This window comes from Oreochromis niloticus, linkage group LG15, assembly GCF_001858045.2.
Source record: "Oreochromis niloticus isolate F11D_XX linkage group LG15, O_niloticus_UMD_NMBU, whole genome shotgun sequence".
NCBI classification, from domain to species: domain Eukaryota; kingdom Metazoa; phylum Chordata; class Actinopteri; order Cichliformes; family Cichlidae; genus Oreochromis; species Oreochromis niloticus.
This window is the reverse complement of record NC_031980.2, coordinates 24,450,349-24,468,388: the sequence shown is the minus strand read 5'-3', so window position 1 is coordinate 24,468,388 and position 18,040 is coordinate 24,450,349. Positions and strand designations below refer to the sequence as shown.

The window sequence follows — 18,040 nt, the reverse complement described above, 5'->3', positions numbered from 1 at the left end:
CATTTAAATGTCGGTTTACATTTATAAAATACATTTGAATTTAAATCTGTTTTTGTGCAATTTATTGCTTAAAAATGTATGCAAACATGCAAATATGCAGTTTATTCAAGGGAAAACACACAGTGATGATGATGAATTTAAAAAAAACCATTAAATTTGATGCACTTGGATTAATTACTGTTTTCTATCATTCTCACTTTTTAAAATGATGAGACATGAAAGTCCATGTACCTGTTGGTAATATAGGAAGGTGTGTGTGTGTGTGTGTGTGTGTGTGTGTGTGTGTGTGTGTGCTGTAGATGTGATGGAGCTGCTGACAGGTATTTTCTCCAGTCTGGACTGTAACAACCTCACCTCTCACACATTTACTGCAGATTTTCCAGAGAATTCCTGAGTGTGTGATGAGGTGTTTGGAGATTAGAGGCTTAAACTACTTCAACACTCTTCCACCTTCATCTCTGCTGGGAACTCCTCATCTTCTCCTCTCAGTTCTACTCCTCTGCTGATAAAATGAAGGGTCTTGAAGGGTTCTTCGCTGAGCTGGGAGGTTATATTTACTGACTTATTCCAAGTGCATGCGCATATGTGACAAAGTATGAAAAGTCCAAAATGAACTACAAAAAAAAATCCACTAACAACAGCACTCAAACAACACAAGGAGTTTGAAACAGGACTGTTACTGCACTCGTGTTTCTGAGAGGAAGTCCAGTTCTGCTACAATCCAGAAAAAACGTTTTCTGGTCCTGCATTTAATTTGGATCTTCTTGAGTCACCTTCTTCGCTCACTATGTGTTAATAGACCTCTCTGCAGTGAATCATACTTGTTATTAATCTCTGGCTCTCTTCCAGAGCATGTCTTTTATCCTGTCTTCCTTCTCTCGCCCCAACCAGTCGCAGCAGATGGCCGCCCCTCCCTGAGCCTGGTTTCTTCCTGTTAAAAGGGAGTTTTTCCCTCCCACTGTCACCAAAGTGCTCATAGTGCATAGTGCTCATGATTGTTTTGTTTTTTTAAAGCGTCCTGAGGTGACTGCTGTTGTGATTTGGCGCTATATAAATAAAATTGAATTGAATCATTCTGCTTCTCTCCCTCTGTTTCTGTTCTTGATGAGACAGCTTCTGCTTAACTTAGCTTTACTTAGAGAGGAGGTGGAGGAAAGGTCAGAAGTCAAGTGAGTGTTAAAATGACCAAAAGAGTCTATAACGGTCAGCGTTTACATCTCAGTCGCTCTTCAAACTCTCTCTGTCATGTTTTAATTTTACAATCTCTGCAAGACATTTAAACACAGCTGATATACACACACACACACACACACACACACACATCTGCATCGTGTCCTGATGAGAAACGCAGGTCAGGTGACAGGAAGGAAGCGGAGTAGTGCTGCACCTGCAGGTTATTCGTACCGCACGGCTCCCCGAGGACGCGTCTGTGGGCTTCCTTCATCACAACAATGGAGCATTCTGTCCTCAGACAGCAGACATTCATACAGTCTGTGGGAGTGCATTAAAGCTGCTGATAAACACCCTCATTCTCACCCTCACCCCCACCAGCATGCAGACGTCCTGTACAGGTGTTAATAACGCGCTTCAGTTTTTAAGCTTTGAGCATAAAGAGCTCTCACATATAAAGTGGTCAGACGTCGTTTCTGCACAATCTACTCTTTGGTTTTAAAGTTTCGCCATCGATATGCTGATGTTTTAATATCATACTGGTACTGCTGGTGAGCTGGGACTACTTATTCAAACATCACCATGCTGCTAACATGTGAACATCAGGTGAGAAAATCTGTTCCATGAACCTTCACCGCATTTTCAATGAAATCTACTTCCTGTCTGAGCAACGCAGCACACGATCATCAGCAACACGAGACACATGTAGAGGTTCAAATAATTAAATAAACTGTAATTTTATTGTTGTTTTGGGGGAAAGCAGCAAATGTGTCAGACTGTTTTAATGCAAGTACAGAATTCACATCCATCCATTTTTCTGAACGATTATTCTACTCAGGGTCACGGGAGACTGGCTGGAGGTGGGGTGTGCTCCGAACGGGTCGCCAGTCTGTCCCCGGGCTAATTCACAGCAGGAATGTGAAATAATCCAACCACTGCAAAGAAGAAAAACATGAATACGCCCTCTAAAGTGTCAGCATATTCATTCCACACCAAACAGAATGTGGTTGATGCTGTATCGTCTTCTTTTACACATCGGCCATATGTATGTGTATTTATAGAGAGTATTCAGGACTCTGGGTATTCAGGACTCGAAGTATTCAGGACTCGGGGGTGTTTCAGGAGATGGTATCTGGGCAGGATGTGTCTGGCTTGGCTTTGTCCAAACACCAAATCACAGGAAGCTGCTAATAAAAACATGTCAGGCATCAATCACTCAATGTGTGTGTTCACAGAGAAGCTGATTTCCTTTTAACAGAAGAATCCACAGATCTTCTGTTTCACAGCATCGTGAAGAAGAGAGCATCCTCAGACAGCAGGCAGGTTATTTACTGCCCGCGTTCCACCAGTGTTGTGATGCTGTGTAAGATCTAAATATAAACACAATGCAATGATTTGCTAATCTCATGAATCCAAATTTCATAGACAATAGAACACAGAAACACGTCCACATCCAGACGTGCATTTCATGGAAGGCCTTCATTTTTCAGCAGGAGGATGCTAAACCACAGACTGCATCTACTCCAGCAGCACAGCTTTGTAAGAGAAGAGTCCAGGTGGTGAGCTGATCTGCCTGCAGTCTAGACCTTTGACCAGCTGAGAACATCTGAAGCATCATGAAACCCACAACAGAACAAAGCAGAGGCAGGACTGCTGAGCAGCTAGAATCCTCCATCACACCAGAACGGGACAATATTCCTCTGTTAAAGTCCACAGCTACTTTCCTCAGCTCACAGATGTTTACAGTCTAATGTTAGAAGAAGACGGGATGCTGTGCAGTGGCAACACGGAGCTGCGCAGTTCCTACAGAACAGCAGCATCAGCGTTTCAACTGGTTCCACTTTCAAACTCTATGTCTGTGAACGGATGCAGACTCAGCATCTAGGCATGGTTGTGTATCATTGGTCTGTAAATGTTATATATGTGTACATGCTGCAGGTTTGTGAGGTCACCAGGAGGCAGGCTAACAGCAGTGATGAGCTGTTTTTGGTCCTTTGTCTCCTGCAGATGAGACAGACGTGTGAGGATACCAAGAGTGTCTTTGTGCTGAAACTAAGTGAAACTAAAGAAATCAATGAACACTGCCCACTGCGTCAGTCATCGTCTGAGCTTCTAACTCGTGTTTGATATTTAAAGATTTTGTCCTTAGCTTCTTTGTCTTGGTGAACTTTTCAAGCAATTAGCATTCGACCTACACGGCTACGTGCTGTTGGCTTTTTGGTCCGAATGGATGGACGGACGGACGGATGGATGGATGGACGGATGGATGGATGGATGGACAAAAGTCCCACAATCCTCTCTGCGAATTCAAAGACCCACATGAACATAAAGGGTCAGGCAGCAAAGCTCAAGGATTTCTGTTCCAGTCGTGGGAGTGCTCCAACACCACCATCTTCATCTGCAGCTGATGAACATCATCCCCATTCTGCTCTGCATCCATCATAAAATTTGCACTAATGGATCCAAGCAGCAGAGGAAATGCCATGTAACTGTGGAAAGCTCAGCTCTGTGGCGGAGACAAAGGAGAGCAACACGAAACTGAAAGAAAAAGGATCAAACTGCAGACAGCTTCAGATGCAACACCCTGAAAACAGGCAGAGAGGCTGACAGAGTTTCTGCTGCATGATTTGCATGTCCATGGTGCTGCTTGGAGTCTCACAGGTCCTCCCAAAATTCAAAGGAGGTGTGAGGTGAAACCGCACACAGGACTCTGAAGCCTCTGCGGGAGGCCCATAAAGCAGAAGTTATCTGCTCAGATACAAGCCATGCTCCAAGTTGTTTCTGAGCACACTGCCTTACTATAAAAAGTGATGTGCCTGAAGCAGTGCTTAATGCCTGAAGAAGTCTGAAACCAAATAACGTCTGTGATTCAGCCCAAGGAAAAGATGTTTAACTAACTGTGTGAGGGTTCATTGAACAGCGTGCAAGGACAGTTTAACATGATAAACCTGATAAACATAAAAAGGGAAGACAGAAAAGAAAAAACTGTCTTTTAATCACTTCAACAAGTTATTGCAATAAAAATTCAGTTTCTTTGTGTGTGTGTGTGTGTGTGTGTGTGTGTGTGTGTGTGTGTGTGTGTGTGTGTGTGTGTGTGTGTGTGTGTGAGTAATGGACGTCTTGTGGGAACGAGGGGTCGAGTGGTGTGAGGTCCGAGGCGTCGTAACGACGGACGGGCGGCGAGCACCATTTAACTGAGAATAATACACCATTTCCTCCCATTCTCTCTCTCTCTCACACACACACAGTGCATAAACAGACACACACACACACACCTCCCAGTCATGTTCCCTTGTTCCAAAAGGATTTCCGACTCACGGCCCAGCACTCCGGCTCAGCGCTCCCTGAGATATTACCCTCTACACACAGAGATATTCCTCCCTCGACACGCTGCGTTTCCTGCTATAGGATGGCCCTGCTTGTCCTCTGTGACCCCCGACACCAATAAACCTCTGATATCATCAACACACACACACACAGAACCGGGAGTCCGTTGGCAGCAGCTTCTCCTGTAAAACAACTTTAACTGAAACTAACTGTGTTTAGTTGACATCTGAGTTTCTGCTCATTTATTCTTGTTTGTTCCTTTGTTTTCCGTCTCAGCTCAGAAGCAGAGGTTTTTTGACTGACGCCGTGTGAGGCTGCATGAGGTGAGCTGTGTTAGTTTGTCACAGATGTAGTCCACGGCTGAACTCTGGGATAGTTTCACCTGAGCTCCACAGCTGTGAGGCAACACCTCGGAATGAGACTTTTCAGTCCAGCAGAAACCCAAGCTTCTGTTTCTGACAGTGTTTGGTGCCACTCTAACTAGTATAACAGTTACCATACTTTGTTTATCTCCATGATGGGTGGATGGACAGTCAAATATTCCATTTCCTGCGTGCTGTCTCACATGACATTCATGTGGGAGATGGAACTAAAACAGCAGCTTGAGCTAAAACTTCTGGAGGGATGCTCGGTGCCACAAAGTGACAAGAATGTGACGATGAAGCGCAAACTCAGCACAACCCCAAAGCTGGCACTTTATCTGAGCTCCTCTGTGAGCTTGGCTCTCAGGTTTGTGGTACTAAAGAAAGATCTTTCATATTATGGTATGGGTTTGTGTAGATACACTGTGTACTTGCTAAAGTGATGTAATGAGTGTATCTCTTCTTAGAGCTTCACAGAGGTCTTCATGGAGAGGTTCATCATCCCTCTGTGCTTACTGCAGCTCTGCACATCAGCCTCATTCTTGAAAACAGGCAGCAATAAGGGAAGTAATGCATTACTTTTTTTTTTAAAGTACAGAGTAATGTGTATTACTTCAAGTCACAACTGCCAAGTTAGAGGGCGTATAGGAGCCTCATAAAATGAGTCAGAGTAGTTCCAAACTTCAGCTTTACCAAATTTAAAACAACAGAAATGAAGCACAACAACAACAAAAACCATAACTATGGTTTCACCGGGCGGCCTCGTCAGCGGTGCAGTGAGAGTTATGACATTGGCTGGAACAGATGTGCAGAGACCTGCAGGATGGATATATGAAGGAGCATCACTCCCACAATCCTAAAGTATTTTATTTTGAAAGTGCGTTTAGTTCACCTTCTCTCCTGTGAGTCTTTTATCCCTTGACTTGACTTTCCAGGAGAGCGAAACCTGAGGACAGCTGACTGCTTCATTTTTGAAGTGATGAAATAAAAATTTTGATGTTCTCAGAATGTGTATGGACTATTTGACTCCAGTTAAATTAAAGTTCTTACTCGACTGGTAATTTGTTGGAAGTGCAGTACTGTCGTTTTATGACTTCGTGCAGGCAAGCGTAAAGTAAGCAAACTTTCTAAGATTAAAAAATGTAATTGGTGATCTTTAAACTGAGTCAGGATTCATCACTTGTGTCTTGGATAACACCTGGAGTTCTTGCTGTCCTTCATTAACTGACCCACAGCAGAGGTTTCCATCCCACACGAAAAATCTAAGAGTTCAGTGCATTTCAGATTTGAGCTTTAATGAAGGCCTCGCTGTGTAGATGTGTAGACAGACTCACTGTTACAGCAATTACCCGGACAGAAAGAGGAGGAGCTCAGCCAATGAGAGGGTGCTGACAAGCCCACTTGAAGTTATCAGAACGAACGAAGAAACGGGGGGGGGGTCCTGTGTGAGTCTGTGTGCTCGTATCTGCGTCAATGTGAAGACCAGTTTGGTTTTAGTCAGTCCTCGCAGTGAGACCAGTCTGTATATCAGTGTGTGTATCAGTGTGTGTATCAGTGTGTGTCGGTACAGTATAATTCCTGCATTAAATCCTTGTTGCACCGCTAACAGATTAGCAGGTGTAAAAAGACAGATGCTTCTGTATGTGTGTGTGTGTGTGTGTGTGTGTGTGTGTGTGTCTGTGTGTGTGTGTGTGTCTGGCCTCTCTCACACGATGATTGGGTTTCAGTGAACACAGCCAGGAGCTGTGGGAATATCACACACACACACACACACACACACACTAGCCTTTTTCTGAAATGTCATACGTAATGTTTCTGGCTAAAGCGTCTTTCCGGCATGGCAGCAAGGGATTGGTGGATGCAGGTCCAGTGGGTCAGAGCCTCATTTTAAAGTGAAGATTGAATCTGGTGTAAAAATCAATAAAACAAAAGCAAAGTGACATCACATACACAAAACACAGTTAAGACTCACAGACGAGAAGTTGAAGTGATGATTTGGTGAGTGACTTCTCTCGGTCAGGACGTTTGGCCCTCTCTGCTTCATGTCCGTCAGCTGACTGTGGGTCTTTCATGCTCAGCTCTCCTAGCATTTATGTCAAGCTGAGGTCCAACATCTTATTGTGTCTGGAGATACAACTCACCTCTCTTTACTGCATGATGGTAACCGCTGATGTCTGTGCATCAATCTCTTTCATCCTGCACAAATCAATGTGCAAATCAATGTGACCACATTCAGCTTCCTGACTATCTCTCCAACGTCCTTCTACGATGGAGTGTTAGAGTTAAGAAAGAAAATATTATTATTGTTTTGAGGAAAAAAATGGATATTTGGACTTTATTCTCCAACATGTATTTGTTCTTGATGTAGCTCTAAGACTCCATCACACCACAGAGACCAAAGGTCAAGCTGCAGGTTTTCACTGTTACTGACTTCCTGCCTCCAGTGGGCTGAAGCTGAATGTACCCGAAACCTTCATGATGCCATTCAGCCTTCTGTTCTATCAGCCTCTTGCTAAAGTGCTCTGAGCAGTCAGTAAGACGAGAAAAGTACTTTATAAATTCTTATTAAAGTATTTTTTACTGTGGAATAAAGCATCAGTGGGGGTGAGCTGCTGGAAATAACAGGACCTCAGAGCTTCAGAGGACCTCTGGTTTGCGGTGCAGCACTCACTCTCAGACCTGGTGCCTGATATAATCGCTGTTTTCTGACGGCCTCGTTCCCATACACGCACGCATGCGCACGGTCGTGTACGCGCGCACTCCCTCCGAACCAGACGGTCGGCAGCAAAGCGCAAAGCTACCACCCACAGCCTCTGTGTGTGTGTGTGTGTGTGTGTGTGTGTGTGTGTGTGTGTGTGTGGTTCCCAGGCTTCGTGGGAAAGCTCCAGCGGCAGAGGAGGAGGAGGAGGAGAAGCAGGAGAAGGAGGAGGAGGACTCACCGGTCACCAGTCCAGTCTGCAGCCGACACCCAGGCCACCTGTCCCGGACTTCAGGCCGGACACGCACCGCTGAGAGAAACCGGAACCCTGTGAAACTAACGTGACTTTTATTTGGAGGAAACGTTTTTGTCTCAGGAACCTGACCCCGTGGATTAACCGCACACGCTCCTGTAGCACCTTCACACCTGATCATCAGGACCCACCGGGTTTCGACCATTCGTTCACTCCTGTCTGATCTCCGGTCAGCAAATCCGCAGGAATAAAAGAAGCCTTTGAAACCTTCGCGTCTCCTCCCGGGACAGACGGCCACACTTCCCCGCCGTCCACGCGCTATGAAGCGGCCGTGCGAGGACAGCAGCTCCGCGGAGAGCGAGGTAGAGGAGACCATCGACGTGGGCAGCGAGAACATTTATCCGGGGTGAGATTTCACACACGTTTTTCTTTTTCTTATGACAGAAATGAAAGCAATGCAGAAGGTTTAGCTTATGTCTTTATATTTCACATCCTTTCAACCTAAACTAATGTTGGCGTTCACGGAGCACTTTATTACTGTGACTAAACAAACATTAATCGCCCTAAAAATAAATGTGAGGAATTTTAGCGGTTCATAAAATGTCAAAAGATTATTGTCAAACCTGTCATTTCTAATCAGATTTTCAAGTGAATGAGACAAAAGGGTCATAAATAAGTCGCGTAAGTCAAAATATGTCGCGTGAATTCAGCAGATCTCCCAAAAACCGAGCTGAGCACAAGCTTTTAATTATTTCTGAAAGAAAAGGCAAAAGAGAATAAACATGATGAAAACTGCGCTCGTTTTTACTGAGTGACGTCACTGAACTTTAAAAACCGCTCAAAGCTGGAAAAAGTTCAAAACAATAAAATTTTACTTTCAGCTTATTTTGCCTCCAAAGTACTTTTCATGGTTTGTTTGTTGTTGTTGTTTTTTGTTTGTTTTTGTTTTGTTTGTTTTTTTATTTCTGAATTTAAAAGTGGATTTAAAGGCCTCGGTTTATTCCACATGTTCTACTATTTATATTTTACTTCATTACTGCACAGCTGGCGTGGAGCACCCACAAGTTCGTTGTACATGTATAACGAAATAACGGGCTATTCTATTCTATTCTATGTTCACTGTTGGTGAAGGACTCAAATACTTCAGTAAGCTAAAGGTACTGCAGATTCTAAATACACCCTTATAAATACTTTTAAAGTGAGCTAGTGCAGTTAAATGCATGCATTTAATAGAAATCCATCAGCGTGTAATCAGCTGCTTTTATCTGTTTAATACGATCAGTTTAGTTGAGCGGTTCTCAACTTAAGGGTCACTCCCCATTCAAAGGAAAGCCTGATAAACCTGAGGTGTCAGCAGAAGAAGATGAGAGGAAAGGAAATCAAAACCAGCTTCGTCTTTTCCTGATATTTGATGTGGTTCCGAAAGTTTAGAGGAGACGCTTTTTCAACGGAACAGTTCAAAGACCACTGTATAAAGAAATCACGGCATACATTTTATTAAATGTGTTGCAAAATTATTACAAGATTATTTCTGTAAAACTGAACAATCTTTATCGTTATCTAAATTTAACTGTTGCAGTATTAATATCTTAAAGGTGGTGAAACGAACAAAGCATGAAATGGAAACAGTGAAGTTAAATACGTCAGACTTACACTCGAGTAAATGTGTTCTGTAAGCAGTAGATGTGGTGCTCGTTTATTATATGTTAATATAAAATCGGGCAGTTTATGCTAATAAAATCTACTATATTTTATCCATTTTATGCATGTAGTGTTATTAATATTCTACAGTAAGTGGGCTGATCTGCAGAGGAGTGAATGGACGATGGGTTGGAGATAAGAAATGAACACAAACACATGAATAAATATATAAAAAATATAAATAATCTGTCACACAGATTTTTGCAGCGTTTACTCTTCTCTCTCTAACCTTCATCTCTCATAAATAAACAGAAGAATAAACTTTGCAGTCCTGGTGTTCACATGTTTATGTCGACACAGTGGTGCTCAAACTGTGGGGCGGGTCCCCCTGGTGGGGCACAGAGAAACTGCAGCGATCTTTGTGCACCACCAGGAAAATTATGCAGACTGAGGTGATAATTTATGTATATATGTGTGTAGGGGGGTGGGGGGTCAATGATGATTTCCTGACATTATTTTAATAAAATCTAACTTTTTATTTTTAGTTATTCATAAAACTTGTCTTGTGTGCATCATGGCCTTTTTTTCTTCTTCTGAGCATGCCTGAAAAAGTATGAGAAACCCAAATTCCACAGTTCGTTTATTTTCCGCAGACACATGAAAGAATCTTTGGTAAGATGTGGCTCTCCAACCACGACGACTCAAGTGATGGCGAGGAAAAAACGCAGAGGGGTAAGGTCACTGTTTCTGTCAGCGGATGTGTACAGGAGTATCCAACCGTGATGATTTCAACTGATTTTAATATTTTTTCTTAAGATTATCGAGAAGAGACGCAGAGACAGAATCAATAACAGCCTGTCGGAGTTACGGAGACTCGTCCCAACAGCGTTTGAGAAACAGGTACCGGCAGACAGTCTCCTGTTTACCTGCTGCGTGCTCAGTGGGTGTGTCTCAATTCAGGGGCTGCATCATTAGGAGGACCCAGCCCACGTAGACCGCGAAGGCCGGGTCCTCCGAAGACCGAGAAGGCGGGAAGTGTGAGGCTGTGAAATGGGACGGTCTAGACTTCAGATTTGTATCACCAGCTGTCTGAGTGGAGTTTAATAAACTCAGCCGTCTGCTTCTTGCTATCTAAAATATAACAGGACACTGAAGTAAATTCTCGACCCTCTCACACTTCTGTTTATTCAGTTTTCTGTTTGACGTTTATTCAGCTGTGTGTAAACTATAACTTTAATCTCAGCCAAACAGATTTACTCAGGAACAAATAAAAACCGAAAAAAGCCAAATAATAACATTTTTAAGTTATCTAAGTGACTTATATAACATGTTTAACCTGAGTAGCGAAAGACCACGTGGGGTCTGAAAACGATGTGCCGGGAGTTCGCTGTTCTCGCCGGGCTCTAGTGAGCCTTCATCACCCAGTCAGCTATCAAGTTGGCGGGTAACAGACGTCTCCTAAAACGACAGAGCACTTTTGGCGATATGTTTTTTTCATATATTATTATGAAAATACTATAAATACTAATTTAATTAATAAAGTATTGAAAAGAGTAATACGAGTAATATTACAACTAAGTAGCTGCTGCCATTGTTGGAAACTGGAATTCGCTGGGCCACGCTATGAATTCTGGGATAGGTTGGGCCACTAAGGATACACCGACCCATCTTTCAAATTCAGGGAAATGAAGGACGCATTTGTCAGCCTCATTTGGAGCAGCCTTCGAATAGGGACAGCCTTCGTCACGTTGCTTTGACGTAATCAGCCTTCAAATGCAGCCTCCAAAGGATGTAGTCCCTGAATTGAGACACAGCCAGTGTCTGTGTGGCGCTTCTACTTGAGTTTATGATTTTAACTGAATAATCTGTCCACCGTCAGATCAGCGATGGCATTCACCTCCCAGTGTTTCAGTGATCGTGTAACTAAAGAAATGTTTAAGGAATCTGGCTTTTAACTTTTATAAGACAAACGTGGAACCACAAGAGAAATATATTTGAGTGTCATCTGCAAAGAAATGTTTTCTTATATGGGTAATTTCAAGATTTGACCTTAGAAGTAGCAGACAGATTATTCATGAGGTCTAAAACTAAACACTAGACAGGTGAAGTAGGCAGTGAGGAGTTTCATGTCACAGCGAGAAGAAACCTGAAATAATCAACGTAGTTGTCTTTAAAACATTTATCACAGCGTGCTTGTGGGCTCGTTTACAAATTGATGCTCAGTGTATTAAACTGCCGCAGTCTTAATGGATTTTACAAAAACATGGACATAATCTACAACAATTTGTATTTTTAGATTACTAAGCATTAATCACTTGGATGTTACGTTCCAAGTGGAAGATTTTACAGATGATGCATTACAATGGGAGTTTTCTTTGCTTAGCAGTTACATTTTAATCGGACTTTTGATCAGAAGCTTCTGTGGATGAACAGCTGCAAGAAACTCACTCCAAGTATGCTGCAAACATGGTTTTTATTTCATGTAAAAGTTCAGTACTTGGTTAAAGTGGATCAACCCGCAGGCCTGGTTTGGAGTCACCCACAAAAGATGATGTTTTACTGTAATCGGTGTAAGTTTATCTGTCGTCCCTCTCTGTCAGAGTTCAGCTAAGCTGGAGAAGGCAGAAATCCTCCAGATGACTGTGGATCACCTGAAGATGTTGCAGGCCACAGGAGGGAAAGGTACCCACATTACTCCATACTACCACAATATGATTTTCTACCCTATGGTAACAACAGCTGACTGGTAGCTAGGTCATGACGGATCAGGGTTTGGATTTTGATCTGCTGACCTCGCTTAAAAACAGAGGGTGGGTATGTATTGGGAGGTCGTCAGTGTGGAAGCGATGCACAGTCAGGTTTTGGAATATTCTAAGTTAAGTAGGCAGAAAGTGACTGAATGTACGTCAGTGTGATGTCCTCTGAAGTGATACAAACAGGACTGTGTGTGTGTGTGTGTGTGAGAGAGAGAGAGAGAGGGCGGTGGTGAGTCCATGGGAAAACGCTGCAGGGATAAAAGCAGCACTTGACCCTGAGCAGCGCTGTTTGCTTTCATAAAGCGGATCGGTGGAGGTGGGGGGCGGGCAGTGTTGGCTGCGTTCGCAGGCGGTCTCTCTGCAGCGTTTGTTTGGGTTTACAGCAGCAGAGCCGCAGCTGAGAGTCCGTCTGGCTCTCACAAACTGAAATCATAGTGCAAACGTTTCTCTGGAAGTCTGGGAAGCGATGGCGGCCGTTTCTCACACACAGTGATGATGAGCGTCACTTGTGTTGAATATCATCACTCCACAGGCTAACATCACTTCCGATCTTCACTCCTCTGCAGACCTTTTCAGTAATGAAATACAGCACACTGTTTTTAAAAAAAACATGTCGGCTTTCTGGGATTTAGACTTAGGCCACTTTTATTTTAATGCTCCTCATAGCTTCAGACAAACATTAATGAACCAAGCCACAGTACTCGCACAAGTTATGCACGGTACTTTTTATGGTACATCACATGGTGTAGTGCATTAGGTCATTGTTTTCTCAACTTTGGCATTTTATTATAATCGTGGCTTTGATTAACAGAGATGCTTGTCAAACCTGGGTTTTAATCAAATTTAGTAAGTGAATAAGCTGGGGGGGAGGAGAAAGAAAAAGAACGCTTGGACACTGCTAGCATAATGGAGGTTTTTGACAGGGCTCCACATAAACGCAAAGCAGAGAATAAAGCATCGCTAAATATGTTTCCAAACCGACTTCCTTCCAAGCCAAAGACTAGAAATATATGATGAAGCACATCTTTCCTTTGGCTTCAACTTCAAGTGCCAAGGTAGGTCTCCCCGACAGAATTAGTTTCCCCTGCGTCGGGAGCACGCGCTGGGCTGTCCAAATCACGGACAAACAGTATCCCACATTCTGGAATTTTAGTTCACAAACACTTATTATAATGACTAACTACTGACATTTTGGAAGTGTTAGCTCTTTATACAGTAAAGTTACAGTGGGATACAAATAATGCCAGGTTGATCCTGCCACAATTTGTTCCCCCTGTCCAAATCACGGACAAACAGTATCCCACAGTTGTTTATGTTTTTGAACCCATTTTGCACAGAGAAGCATTTTTTGAAAAATGTATTGACAGCAATGTTGAATATTATTACACAGTAACTGCGTGTCTATATGTAAGCGTGTAAAAACCGCAGAAAGTAAGAGTAACAGTATTTTGTCCCTATCTGCAGCGCGAAGACTTTCTTGTAAAACAAAGGGGGGCCTAGCAAAAGAAGTTTGGGAACCACTGGGTTATTCCGACCAGTCACAGACATGCTCAATAAAGACATAAGCAGAGATTCATTTCATAGACATTTTAATGTGTAACTGATGTCAGTACTGCTCTGTGTGTCCCAACATGGCACACAGACACAGTGTTTGCATCACCTGCTCAGGTGATCGACTCTTCTTTGTTGTCTTCCTCGTCTTCTGCTCTTTTTTTTATTCTTCTTCTAATTTTAATGGCCAATTAACAAACCAGCTTACAGGCGCACTAATGCTACATTGCATAGATCCCAGCATGGTGCAGCGTAAATAGGAGAGACTGATCAGACATTGAACCCTGAACCTGCCGCCTCACCTGTGCTCACCTGTCCTCCCACAGCTGAGCTCAAACCAACACCTCGTCACCCCAAAGTGAACGAGGGAAAACGGTTTAGTGTTTCTGGTGACGTCTGTGCACACCTGTCTGTTCATACCTGTCTGTGATCATCTGTGTGGACCTGCTGTCTCCTGCACACCTTTGAGCAAACTGTGTTGACTTGTGATTTGTCACAAAATGATGGGTGGAGTTTGTAATGACTGACTGCCCTCATCATTTTTCGATTTGATTAAGAATCTGATTTTAAGCCCCACCTCCCTTCATCTAGTTAACCCCGCCCCTTTCTGCCTGCAGGTTATTTCGACGCCCACGCTCTCGCCCTGGACTTCCTGTCTCTGGGCTTCAGGGAGTGCGTGACCGAGGTTTCCCGCTACCTGAGCGCCGTGGAGGGGCTCGACTCCGGCGATCCACTGCGCTCCCGCCTTCTCTCCCACCTCGCCTCCTGTGCCTCCCAGCGTGACGCCGCCGCCCTTACAACTGCCTCCCATTCGTCACACCACCTCCACCCCCACCCCCAGCAGCCCCACCCCTGCCTCACCCGTTGCACCACCCGCACCATTGGGCGGCTGCTGTGGCCGCCTTTCGTCCTTTTCCCTACAGACTTAGCGGGCTGGTTTCTCCGGACGTTGGAGGAGGCGGAGGCTCCCAGCGCGGTGTTGTCTCCTCCTCCTTTTCCTCCCATGCAGACTCCACCTCCTCCTCGCCTTCTTCCTCCTCTTCCTCATCCCTCGTGCTCCCCTGCACCTCCACCCCTCTCTCCACCTCCCTGCTTTCCCTCTCAGCGTCGTTTCCCATCGCCCTCCACGGAGGCATCCCCATCCTCCCTCACTCCTCCTTCACCTCCTCTGCTGCCAGTCCCCCCGTCTCCTCCTCCTCCTCTTCCTCGCAGACTCCACACAGCAGCAGCAGTAAACCCTACAGGCCGTGGGGAACTGAGGTCGGAGCTTTCTGACTGTGTGCTGCTCACTAACCTCTGCTGACAGTTTAACAGCCTGGAAACGTTTGAGCTCCACGGCTGGTGTTAGCGTCTCGTTATTAACTTCTTTGGGATGTTTGTGACTGACTTCCACCTGCTGCTTTCACACACTGGCTCGAAATCAGAACAGGAACGTGTGGTTTGTCTCCTCTGAGCATAGTTTTCATGTTTCAGCTGCTTCAAACTCACATAAACTTTGTTGTTTAACCAAGATAAGTCAGGTTAAATATTGTTTATTACTAATTTACCTCAACCCCACATGTACAGTGATACTTGCCCAAATACTCACTAAAAGTTGAGATGCGAATCAGTCTGCCGTTGAAAATAGGTCCCAACAGATGCCCAGTTTCCTCCTGTTTGTTAAAAACTGGCTTATTGTTCAGCTTTTTAAAACTGAGACGCTACCGACAAGACGCCGGGTAATGCTGTTTTTCACACGCCATCGCGCCGTCACACACCAGGTGTTTTTTCACTTTGATGCACCTGCTGTGCGGTCCACATCAGGGGGACCGCATGAGCACTGGTCTCATGTGTCAGGTTTAACAGCCAGCAGGCTGTGGTTGGTTTTTTTACTTCTGCTTCCTGTATTTAAATACAGCCCTTCACAGCAGAAACCCTGTACGCTGAAAAATGGCTGTCAGCATGTGACGCAGCACTGTGAGGGACACTCGTGCATAACCGAGCCACACCACCAGCTTACTGTGCACCCCTCAAACCCAAGCGTCCCGGCCGGGTCACCTGAGTTTGACTCTTTGACTCTTTCAGCTGTGGTTTGATGGTGTTAAAGAAATCTCTCCACACAGGTGATTATGACGCTCCATCTACAGGTAATTAACCACAGACTCCAGCACACCAGCGTCTTTTAAAGTAAACCTGACACAAACTCACGTCTCACATTTAACCCGACTAACACAAACGGACTTCTGTCGTATTTGATCGATTTGATGGAGAATCTATGAAGTGAGAAGAAAAGTGTTCCCCAACAGACTTCAGAAAGTTCAATATTAAATAAATAATATTGCTATTTGATTATATGAAATCTTCTTTAAAGGTTAAAAAAGGTGAACTGTCACTGAACTTTGAGCCAAATGTCTCTGATACCTTGTGTGCCTTGTACAAATAAAGACAACATAACAGAGTTGCTGCTGTAGTGAAAGCTCGAGTCGTGACGTCTTTTTCTTATTTTATTTTTTTTTTAAATATCTATAATTAAATTGTGAACCGAGCTCTTTACCTGTCGCTCTACTGCAACCCGAAACAGCAGCTCTGCCGTGACAGCGACATCACTGACGTGTCAGGCGGCATTGAAGTCTGTAAAACGATTTTTCTGCTTCATAAAAGGTGTTTTTTTGTGTGCTGACAAATGTCTCCGATATTTTTCCACCATCATGTGTGTTAATATGATGGACAGAATATTCAGAAATGTGTTTGCAGTAAAGAGTTTATGACTATTTTTTAACAAATAAGAAACAACTCAGCGATTACTCGGGGGTTAGTGTTCAGAGAGAGAGATCTCAGGTAAGGCATGTTTCATCATTGTGTTTCACTGAAAGAGACTTACTGACTATAAAAAGACCAGACAAAATTAAAAATGATCACAAAACGTAAAAAAGAAACAGAAAAATGTCCTTAAATAGACACAATGACAAACACGTAAGACTTTAAAAATGAGTAGAAGCTACCATGAGAGAAATAATATCCTTAGTTATTTGACAGAAAAAGGCACAAAAAAAAGAAAATGACCACAAAAAGACACAATGAGTACAAAATGACCAGAAAGTGGCAAAAACAATACAAAATTGGCCATAATGGGCAAAGTACAAAGAGAAACAAAGAGCTGCAAATATACACAAGAAAAACAGCAAAAGGACAGAAAAATGCAATGACAACAACAACATTTCTACCAAGATGATGGTAACCAAAAACAAAGACAGAATTACTACTTTTAAAACATGAGATGGAAATGTTTATAGAAACCAGAAAGACAGGAGGAAAGGGCCGCAACAAAACTACAAAACAATCCTGAGACAAAGAGACATGAGCACAAAGACGCACAAAAATGGGACAGACTACCTTGCAGAGACAACACCACAGCGAGGGGGAAGGGGCTTTTACATGTGTGAGCCCAGGTGAGCTGACTTCACCTGCTTCAGTCAGGTCACGTGATCTTCCTCAGGGGCTGGACAAAACAGCACGTCTTCCACCACGAGGCAAACGTTTTTACCTCAGTATGTTGGCATGTGTGACCAACCACACTGTACACACACTGTACACACACACACACACACTTCTCTTTGCCTTCGTCTTTTGGCTCAATCGCCATTACAGCCGGTAAATCCTCCCGGAGCAGAAAACTGCGTCACTTCCAGCTCAGTGGAGGATTAAAGGCCGACAGGCCTGGGAACGACGCTGCGGACCGTAAATCTGCCCCGGTCAGCCGACACGGTTCTCATGCTGCGACGCCGCTTTGAAGCAAGCGGCAGTAAATTAGGTGACATGATTTATGCTTTATATCCTCACAGAGAGAGAGGACGGATTACAGCGAGGAGGACGTGAGCTGGGCGCTGTAATGAGTACTTACAAACTGATGACACATTTTCACCTCTTAAATTCATCAGATTCCATTTACTGCTCGGCTGTTTGACTTCAGTTAAAAGTGCAAATTCCTCACAATAAAAATACTCCATTACAAGTAAAAGTACTGATAACTATATAAAATACACAGTGACAGTTTCGGAAGCCTCAAGCTGAACATGGTCGCCGTCTACCGTCTTTAAACCCTCCCTCAGATCAGAGCTGAGACCTGTTTGCTGACACAGGAGTCGCCCTCTGCTGGCCAAGACAAAGAACACAGGTTTAAGGTGCTTCAGCCTCATTTTTCAGAGCAGGAAATCTTCCATCTTTTATATACAGACAGTGTTTGCTGCAAACATAATTCTGAAAACTGAATTTGTGCAAAAACAAGTAAAAATGAGTCAGCACA

The 18,040-nt window shown here is 43.8% G+C and overlaps 1 protein-coding gene across 1 annotated transcript; it reads left to right on the top strand.

Moving 5' to 3' along the window:
- Nucleotides 1-7,455: 7,455 nt before the first annotated feature.
- Nucleotides 7,456-16,213, top strand: hey2 (hes-related family bHLH transcription factor with YRPW motif 2). Its single transcript, XM_003446675.5, has 5 exons — nt 7,456-8,216; nt 10,105-10,183; nt 10,268-10,351; nt 12,052-12,133; nt 14,376-16,213. The coding sequence occupies exons 1-5, from the start codon at nt 8,131-8,133 to the stop codon at nt 15,059-15,061; spliced, it is 1,017 nt and encodes a 338-aa protein (XP_003446723.2). The 5' UTR covers nt 7,456-8,130; the 3' UTR covers nt 15,062-16,213.
- Nucleotides 16,214-18,040: the final 1,827 nt, after the last annotated feature.